Consider the following 10,532-nt stretch of genomic DNA (forward strand, 5'->3'; position numbering starts at 1 on the left):
ATAATATTTTAATACAGATTGATACGTTATTGTCATATTTACTATCATTCATTCATGAATAAAAAAAACTCGAATTCGAAATACAGTTGAAGATATTACACCATAAATCCTTGCTTATCTATTCTACTCTATTGTTGACAAATGATAAGTAGATCGAAGCGTAACGTATAACGTAACGTCGACGTCGCATATGTTGAAACCAGCATTTAAAATATACTTTCCGTTATAAACCATTTTGATAAATAAATAATATAGAAAAATATTGTTACAAAGAATTGCTTTAAATTACAAAAAAGTAGGGAAGATTGTGAATAAACATAAAACACTGCACACACACACACGCAAGATGGGAACAAAAATCTCTCCCTAGCTAAATATTTCAAAAACTAATAAGACAGTCACTGTAGATCTTTTGCCAATGAATGCTATGTTGGGCATTTGGGCATGCACTAAATCAGGGGTGTCCAACCCGCGGCCCGCGGGCCGCATGCGGCCCAATAAACGTGTAAACAAAACCGACAAATTTTAAATTAAATTAAATTTATTTATTTAAACGGCATAAACTCAAAAAAGAAGTTTCACAAAGCCGTAAATCTTTATATGTATTTTACTTTTGAGTCGAAAGGAAATATTTTCAAATACTTGGAAATGTGTGAATGAGGAAGGAATACTAAATAAATCTAAAGTTGAGACTCGAAGAATTATAGTCCCAAATTCGAGGAAAGGAGAGAAAGGCCAAAAGATAAAACGTAGTGAGAAAGATTAAATAGACTTTCTGTTATGCAAATATGGACCCTTAATTTTNTGGTTTATATTCAAAGTTTTATAGACAAATTAACTTAATTATGAAAACTTGTAAAAAAATTCAAATTTTTATGTTCAACAAGAGGGTTTCTCTTTAAACTTTTAAGATAATTCTTTTATTTCCTTTTAAAACGGAGAAAATATCTTAAATATTGTGTCACGCATCTTAATTCTATTCTATTCAAATGAATTTTTTTCACTTTTATCCTCCAAAAACCACATACTTATTTGAGAAAAAAATTCAGTAATAAGTTGCTTATCTCCTCACCCTCTCGACCTTTAACCACCAAACTTCCTTGCAAAATTTCAGAAATTTTCGACAAAAAACACAGAAGTTATTATGCTTCAAATGGAAAAATTTTAAAAATAAATTGAAAAATATAGAAATTTGATATCTTTATATCCAGTCAATAGATATAAATAAAAAATTTTCAAATATTTATAAATGAATATTCGAAATTTGATTCAAATATTTTATTTAATAATATAAAATAATATATATTTTTTAATTTTGAAGAGGATTCTGTATAAATCTAGAAATTATCTTTAATTTCGTACAAGGTCAGTAAGAATATTATAACCTTGTTTTTTCCACAGTAATGACTGGAGAAAAATAAAAAAGTTTCAAAATCAAGAACAATGAAAATTCATAAATTAGGTTAACGAATGCTAATTGAAGTATATTAAAGGTAAAACATTTTTAACAAGTAAGCACTTTATTGTGTAATATATTTTCAACCTCATTTTCTAATAATAAGAAAATACTTTGATATATTTATGATAAGTAAAATTTATAGTAAGCAAAATTTGTAATATAAATTCAGACATTAAGTAAAAAAAATATTTTATTCCTTCAGATTTATCTAGTAATAATGTTCCCGATTAACAGGTATTTAACCATTTTAATAATTTAACAATTAAAAAAAATTGTAAATATATAATTAAATTAAATAATTATATAAAGCTTAAAAGAAAATCGATCATAAAAAAAAAATTTAAACAATTATTTATTTGATAATATCTAATAAGTTTTCATACTAACTTTCACAATACTATTGTTCCACGTATTATTATTATTTATAGATGACAATTTCTTACGTCATATTTTCCTCCACTCACAATTCGCGACACAGAAAGGGGAAAATTTTTCTCCTTAGACTATTAATGAAAATTACTAAAAGGCAGATGTTTGTCCTTGATAGCAATGTGTTATTATCGGACACTAAATCGGCTCTTTTTAATTCGGATATTGTGATTTGGATATAAATATGTAAAATATAAACAAGTGATTTACATTTCTCGTTTCTTTTTACGAGTTATAAATATTATGTGAAATTTGTTTACGGCTTCTTTATATAGTTGGATACGCTTAGGTGATCGAGGACTTTATAATATTCATATTGACACCATGCATTCTTGAAGGATGTAAATGTGAGTACGATACAATTTATTAACATTTCTTTGTGCATTTTTAAAAGTTATTCATTAATGTAGATTTCTATAGAGTTTACATGCAATATTTTACATAATTTTATTCATTTTTTTTTAATATTAAACGATAGTATTTTTAGTTTATATATTACTGTAAATTGTTAATTTGTACCTTATACAAGATTTTTAATATTTTCAAGTTGGAAATCAAATTTTTCCTCGTAAAGATTTTTTTTCCTGCAGAAATAAATGTTATATAAGTAAAAATTAATTAAATTTTACATAAAAATACGAATCATTTTCGCAAAGATTTTTATAAATATTTCCAAAAATATCGTTGTGAAATTAACATTCGTCATTTTTATTGCACAACGAATTACACTTTAATATACTGCAATTCAGCGGTTTATCAAAATTACTAAATAAGCTAAATTACTTAATAAGCTTAAAAAATACTTTTCATTTATATTAATCTGTATACAAAGTCAGAAGCTACCTTTACATTATCAATTCCGTTTTCGATTGGTGTAAAAGTTATTCATTATAAGCAGGAACGAAGGAACAGGAAGCGAATGTTTCCCATTCCTCCTGAAATAATCTGGAGTGGGAAGTAAGGTTGTTAACAAACCGAACGTTTGTGACAATTGTTGCATAGTTGGCTGATTGTACCCGACAGAAAATAAAAAGTGCAGAAGTTTGATATGGGTCAGTGATTCAGCCTTCCCTTAACAATTAAGGAAAGTGATAGCATAAAGAGATAAAAATTCTGCTATAGAAACAATTAAGGAATTATATATATATAACGTACCCTTTCTAAAGATTAATTATTGACTAATATTGTTACAGTAACTCTTATAAAATTAACCAAATTTATTTTAATATATATACAGGTTTATACAGTATACTTTTATAGTTTAAAAGTTTACATATTGTAATAAGAACCTATTAAATTTTCTTAAAAATTAAAAATGGAATAATTGTGGGTATATCAACTATCTATTTATTTCTGTACGATACTTAAATATATCTTTTTAATTTTTACAATTATAAATACATATATATCAAATCTTACTATAGGAATCAATCATATTATAGTTAATTTTGGGTATTATGCTGACTTAATCTAACCGGGTTAACAATATAATAGCGTAGGCTTAATTAAATGAGACACATGACTACTATTTTCTTCGTTGTTGATCTTACTCATATCCCAAAGAGACTGATTAAATCTTTATTATTTTCATTCACATTCTCATTATCTGATTCTCATCTCGTATATACATATAAAAGAAAATTTCATTCGAACATGATTGAAATTTATGCAAAATTTGAGCTCATATGTTACAAATGTTATCGATCCAAAATCGAAAATGACAATAGAGAGACCTGAATTGTTCGAAATTAAATAGACTAAATCTCTCGATTATCATAAAATTTAATTTGTGTAGTCTACTTTTTAATAAAAATCGACACTATGAGCTTTTATATATTGAAATTAATAAAACATAACATTCTAAAAAACCTCTTAAGAAGTGAATAACGCAAAAATTCATTATGCAAAAGTTGTTTGTTCAGTAAAATTTCTCTCGAAAAAAATATTAATTAATATATAATAATTTTTGTTAGTATTATTACTTTAATTTAATTCTTAGTCTTTATTTTTCAGTTAGTTTCATTTTACAATGTCGTATGTCGACAGGCTTCCTCCAGCAAATTCTACTCCATGCAACCAGACATCTCCATTCAGGGATGATATATGGGCTCTACCTCTTCTTGCTTTGTCTGTACTCAACATGGCAACTATTATTTGTTTTCAGTTTTTCGTTTTGTGTAAAATATGTAATTCGGGAGCCAAAAGTCGAAATATGTTTTTGGGCCAGATGCTGCTTATGGGTCTCTTTCTAGCCTCTCTAACGGGCGTAACGTTCGTTGTTACTCCAGATTGGATATCGTGTCTTTTAATACGACTCGGTTCGGGAGTATCGTATGCTCTTATCTTTTCATCTCTTTTAGTAAAATCTTTATTTTTAATGAGTTTACATGATTCTTATATATTACCCATCATCTATCAAGCCCTTCTACTCTTCTTCGCTGTAGCTGTACAGTTAGTCATTGAAATTCAATGGTTAGTTCAGAGTCCACCAGATATAATAAACGATGAAGATGGTAAAAAACAATGCAAGACTAAACCATGGCAAATGCTACTATCACTTTTATATATTATGTTTTTGATATTGAGTGTTACTATTCTATCAGTAAAAATTCGAGGATATAAAGAAAACTATAAAGAAGCGAAATATATCGGAGGAGCTATCGGTGTTGGCATCATTTTATGGATAACTTGGATTTTGGTTTCAATTTTGACGAATTCTCGTTATTTTTATGTAACCATGGGTTACGGAGTAGTGTGTAATGCTACAATTATGTTTTTCGTAATGTTTCTACCTAAAGGGCGTCAACTAGCATCCATGGATCATATAGAAAGATCATCCTTAAATCAGTCATCTTACATGCCGTCCCTAATTCCATTTTATCCTCCTCCTTCTTCGTCTCTTTCTTTAATGCCTCCAAGAAAAATAAAATCTGTTCTTAAATCACCCGCAGGTAAGCAATAATAATTCAAATTTTTAAAGATTTAACTCTAAAATTAATAATTAAAACTTATTTAGTAAGAAATCCGCCAACTTATACATCGTGGAAGAACGAATTATATAGGCCAGATGCGGATAGAAGATATCCTTTATATCATCGTACATTCACCGAGAGGTATTCTAATTCCAATCCTAATGTGAGGTTTTGTCGAACACCAGTATATATAGAAGACGAATGGATATAATTTAACTTCTATATTTATAAATTAATGCATCAAACAATTTGTGTTTTATTGTAATCAGTTTCTTTTTAGATAATTAAAAATTTTAAGTTATTTATTTTGTGTATAGATTGAATTTATGTATATGTAAACAAGCAAAGATGTGAATATTATAAAATGAATGATCATCAGTTCTATGTTTTTTTTTCCCCATGGATAAATGTTATCAAAAATAAAAAAGTAACAGTTTATTTACAATACCGAATTTAATTTCTAATTAATGATCACCAATTTCTTGTCTTTCAAAAATTAAATTCAGTAATTCGTTGAGAGGCGGTATATTTACTTGATTTTCAGAACGTTTGAGCCTTATACTGGTCGGAGATAAAAACTGGCAATCAAAATCAGTTTGTTCTGCCAGCAATTCGTCAGAATGAACCCTAGAATCATCTAAATTGTATCCACTATCAAAAATCATATTAGATGCCTGAAAATTCAATAATTCGTCATCAGTATCGACTACATTTACTACTTCATCGTTTCTTAATTGTAGTTCTTCGTCTTCTTCCACACTTAAAGCATCTTCCATTTGTGTAGCTTCTTCCACCAGAGGAAATCGAACAGAATCGTATTCTTCGTGTTTTCGACGAATTTTCGTCCAACACATTACAAATGCAAATAACAGGGTGGCAATTACTGTAATTATGAGAATCGAAAACGCTTCGGGATAAAGGTAAAGCAATTTTTTAAATGCTACAGACGTAGATTTCGTTATATCAGTCATACGATAAAATAAAATGCACGAAACAACCTTGTACAATCAAATCGAATTAAATTTTATTGTTTTTATTTTATTGTTAGGTAAAGATGAATTTTTTATTTTAATAATATACAGTAATTATATATTTAATTTTTTTATTACGAAAACTAGTTCGTTTACGTTTATTTATAACTAAAATACAGATTATTTTAATAATTAATAATAATAAATTGATTTGATAAACCGCGATTTAATCAACGGTTAATTATAAAGAAATCACTTGTTATTTTTAATTATTATAAATTTAACTGTTTGTCATCATTTACGTTAGGTTTTCAAAGTAAATCTCATACACTTGCATTTGTAATTTGCATATTTCTGTGTACAAGAAGAGTACTAATGAATATGTAATACTGTATTTTATTATGGTTTGCTGATAATAAATTTTGTTAAGTTATAAAAGATATGTACGACAGACTTTATTAATGTCAGTGAATATTAAGTGTTTGTGTTTAATATGGATGACTGAAGGGAAGTGCTAAAACACTCGAAATGCATATCATAGGATAAAGTTGTGTGATAATTTTCCTAGAAGAGTAAATGAAGAAATTATTCTTATACTTTTAATCATAAGAAGTAACTTTCATCACACACTAAACTTTTATCAGAAATTTGTTTTTATGCTATGGGGAGTAAGTTTCTTCCGAAGATGAAAGGAAAAGGTATCAAGGAGCTTCAATATTCATGATGAACGATGGACTTTTCGAGAAGTAAAGGCCAACCTTAAGATTATGTCCCAAAAGTTGTATTGCGTGCTGATAAATACTCAAGGTAAGGAATTTAACCTATAAACAATTAGAATTATTTTATTAAGTAATCTTCGAGTAAGGCGAAGATTCTGGTATCTTTGTCGGAAAAAGACAAATTGATTGACATTTGTTTCGTTCATTCAATCAGTGTATGTCTTTATTAGAAAATATAATAGGCAAACATTTACGTAATTATCGCCATATTTTACAAAATGGACATTTCCAAATTCGACTTTATATATTGATTATATACAGTATAAAGGCTTCACTCTTCCTATATTTATATATTGGCTTATGTTAATATTTTTAGACATTTCATTGATGAATTTTACCTTTTGTAAGTTCTGGAGAAACCTATATGAGTTAATAACACTAATATTTATAAATTTGATTTTCAAAGTATTTTTCTAACCTTGTTTATGATGAATGTTTTATAATTATTTATTTTCTAAAAGTTACACGCACTTTAATTTTTACGATAAAAAATTTTTAATTGATTGTAATATTTGTATAAATTATGATTAATAATATATTCAAGTTTTTATAAAAATAACGAATGGTTAAAATGAATGCAATTGTACTGTACAATTATAATAAAAAATTATATAGTAATTGCCAGATGTCTAATAATGATAACTTTAGAAATTTATTTTCTATTATTTCTATTGTTTTTCGTGCGTTAAAAATAATCATTTTTTCACTTCAACTCTCTATAAGTAAGTGAAGCAGAAAAACGAACATTAAAGGAAAATATTGAATTCAAATTGAAATATAAGGGTAACCATATCCAAACACTTTAATAATACCGTTATGGTTTAAAATTTTTATTTTATAAAAAAGCAAATATACCTAATAAATAAGAAGAATTAAAAAAATATTTGAGATTTTAAAGACAATGTGATCGTACTAACTTTATCTTTAGTTATACCTGGATATTGTTATAAAATCATATAGTAGCATCCTGATAGAACTATAGTTATTTTAACAAGCTTAATTGGAATTTTTTCCACTTAGGCAAGCTAATAATACATAGGATGTATTTTAAAAGTTTTTAAAAACAACTTTTTTAATAACAAATTATCGTTACATTGAAAATTATTTTTCCAATTTCCTCTTCCAAAATATAAAATTCTTCAGAAAATTTCTTCATTAATACCTCTTCTCTATTTTTCTCAGTTGACTCGAAAAATCCCAATATGGCAATTTTGTTTTCAGTACCTCTGGTTTAATTTTCCACAAGAAAAGAAGAGGAATAGATGCTGAACTTGTTCGAATGCTTCTTTTTGTAAATAAAAGTCTGTTGTGGGTGATAATGAGAACAATATCTTATTGTTTATTGATTAATCTATCGTAATTAACTAAAAGGGGGTATCGTAAAAGTCAAAATGAAAAGTTTGGTTTCATTTCTTAGTAAAAAGAAACAACTGATTAAATTTATTCTTTTAATTTATCAATTTATTAATAATATATAGAAATAATTAGCTTGTAAATAAATTTACAAGTTAATAATTATATTTAATATTTATTATTTAACTAAATTAAGTTCACTGAGTATTCTATTTATTCGAATATTGCAAGATGTGGTTTTTAATACTCGAATTCGAGAAAAGCTATACTTGCCCATTTCTACTAATTAGATTTAATAATTTCAATTAAACTAGTCCATATTTAAAGTTTAATGTTAAATATTAGAAATAAACAGTAATTCTGTGCCAATCTGGCAGGAGTGCAAAATATCTAGTGTCATAAAAAACATTACAATAAAATGTAGTGTCTCGACTTAACCTATAGACATTAATTGGGAAAATTCTCCAATCAGTTTAGTTTTTAGAGAAGTTGCGGCCGAAGTTTTCATCTGTAAAACGTGAACGTCGAGCGCCGCTTACAAGATAGTGGCGCTCGACGTTCGACGTTCACGTTTTTAAAGATGAAAACTTCGGTCGCAACCTCGCTTTTCACGGCAAAATTATACGGTAAGCGTATTTAATTATTTGGAAAATTCAAATGAATTCATAAAAACTACGTAATATTAGGCCTAATTACTTATCCGTTCGTATATTGTTGCTTTTATTTTGTATGCTAGCGTGCGATAATTTTCTGGGAAATATTTGGTCCTGAAAATATATTCAGAATCTCTGCAGTCTTGATGTTTTCTAACTTATAGAAATAATAAAGCCCTATTAACTTGAATTACGCTAAGACAAGATTGATGAAGCGGAAAATTACTAGAGCTTTCGTAAAATGATGAATTGCTCATTTACTGTTTGTTACATTGGAATAAAACTTATTGTCTAATAAACTTTTATGGTTAATTGAGAGTCGAGTAGCATAAGAACTATGTAAAAAGAAAACTCATTAGCGTATATCATAAAAACGGAAACTCAATTTAGTGAAAGTTTTGTTTTTTTTTTTTTTACCTTTCTTTTTGTTAAAGATATGTTAATTGGCTTCAAAAATAACCTTCTTTATTTCTGTGCCTATTACTTGGAGTTTCTATTATTTAAAATCGTTTTTAATTGCTGTGAATAAACTTGTATAATATAGGTTAGAATCCTCTCGAATTATAAATTGAAAATCCCACGAATTGTAAATAATTGCATAATCATAAACTTCGTTGTGTTAACGAGACCTTTTTAAAGCAATTTTTTTTAATAGGAACGAGTAATTTATTACAACCGAATTAAATGAAAAAATACATAAGAACAATAAGTTTTTTTGTTTATAATTTTATTTTCGAATACTAATAAAGAAAAAAAAATTAGAGATGATCGTTAAATGATTACATTTCACCCGATAATTTATTCTTCTCGTCGATTAATCTTCTTTTTTTTTATCGATAAAAATATTCCCAGAATTTTAATAGGGCTTTTACATTCGCGGAAGCGTCATTTTTTTAATAATAATTTCCGGATTGCTGGATATTTCGATTTCTAAATATAGAGTTAACATTGTAAACACTAAGTTTATTTATTTTTAATATAAAACAATTAAAATTTTGCTTTAATATTTATGTACTAAATGATTTCGAACGGTTTGATCCATAGCTTAGTATACAACAATACATAAAAGTTGGTGTGCAGAATTTCGGGTGTAATCTTATTCGAAAACTTTTTAAAAACTAAAGACAAATGACAATTTTTTTAATTAATCTTTTCACGATATTCATCTGAGAATTGAAAAAAAAACTACAACTAATTTTTAGAGTTAAAACTAAACAAAAATGTTTAATTTTTAACTTTTTCCTCTCTGTGAACACAGGACTTTTTTGCTCGTATCTATTTTTCTCTCCACCATGACCACATTGGGGTGGGTTTTGCAAACTTGTATTTTACATATGAAATGGACATATATTTTTGCATGATGTTCGATTATTCTACTGAGTTTAACAAGAAAATGTCCTAAGTAAGATTATTTTATGTAGTCTTTAGACTTTATTCAAGTCTTTCGTGCAGAATCGATTGATGTTAACTTATATGAATTTTGATGGCTATGTTATATGCTATCATTTGTTGTAATAAAGTATATTATAATAATTAATTGTACAGTATTGATTATATGTATTATTATATAAACTTAAAAGCTGCATATTAAATCCATATATAGCTTCAGCATTGATATGATTATTTATTTATAAAATCCACTCTAATAGTTATTATAGTCGTAAAATTACTTCTACAGAAAATATTTGTTGTTTAACTTCATTAATATTTAAAATTTTATAGCGTCGAATACCATAGTTTATAAAATAGGAACCGTAAAACACAACTTGTCTTTACAATAATCTTTATTTATTTATTTTTAATTGTTTAAGAGTTTAAAATACTTTCCGTTTTTCAACAAAAGGAATTTATTCGAAACAATTAAACTTTTCTTTGTTAAGAGGAGAAAGAGAAGACAGGAAGTGTTTACAGGGCTA

The 10,532-nt window shown here is 26.8% G+C and overlaps 1 protein-coding gene across 3 annotated transcripts; it reads left to right on the forward strand.

The window, feature by feature from the left end:
* Positions 1-1,652: 1,652 nt before the first annotated feature.
* On the forward strand, positions 1,653-5,191 carry LOC111630874 (probable metabotropic glutamate receptor mgl-1). Of its 3 annotated transcripts, XM_023375036.1 has the most exons (4): positions 1,653-1,693; positions 2,164-2,235; positions 3,902-4,839; positions 4,905-5,189. In XM_023375036.1, the coding sequence occupies exons 3-4, from the start codon at positions 3,918-3,920 to the stop codon at positions 5,069-5,071; spliced, it is 1,089 nt and encodes a 362-aa protein (XP_023230804.1). In that variant the 5' UTR covers positions 1,653-1,693; positions 2,164-2,235; positions 3,902-3,917; the 3' UTR covers positions 5,072-5,189. The 3 variants fall into 3 exon arrangements, with proteins under 3 accessions (XP_023230804.1, XP_023230805.1, XP_023230803.1); XM_023375037.1 differs by lacking the exon at positions 1,653-1,693 and having other exon boundaries at positions 1,884-2,235; positions 3,906-4,839; positions 4,905-5,191; XM_023375035.1 differs by lacking the exon at positions 1,653-1,693 and having other exon boundaries at positions 1,890-2,235.
* Positions 5,192-10,532: the final 5,341 nt, after the last annotated feature.

This window comes from Centruroides sculpturatus, unplaced genomic scaffold (genome assembly GCF_000671375.1).
Source record: "Centruroides sculpturatus isolate CEXI.00-Female unplaced genomic scaffold, Cexi_2.0 scaffold6, whole genome shotgun sequence".
In the NCBI taxonomy this organism is placed as follows: domain Eukaryota; kingdom Metazoa; phylum Arthropoda; class Arachnida; order Scorpiones; family Buthidae; genus Centruroides; species Centruroides sculpturatus.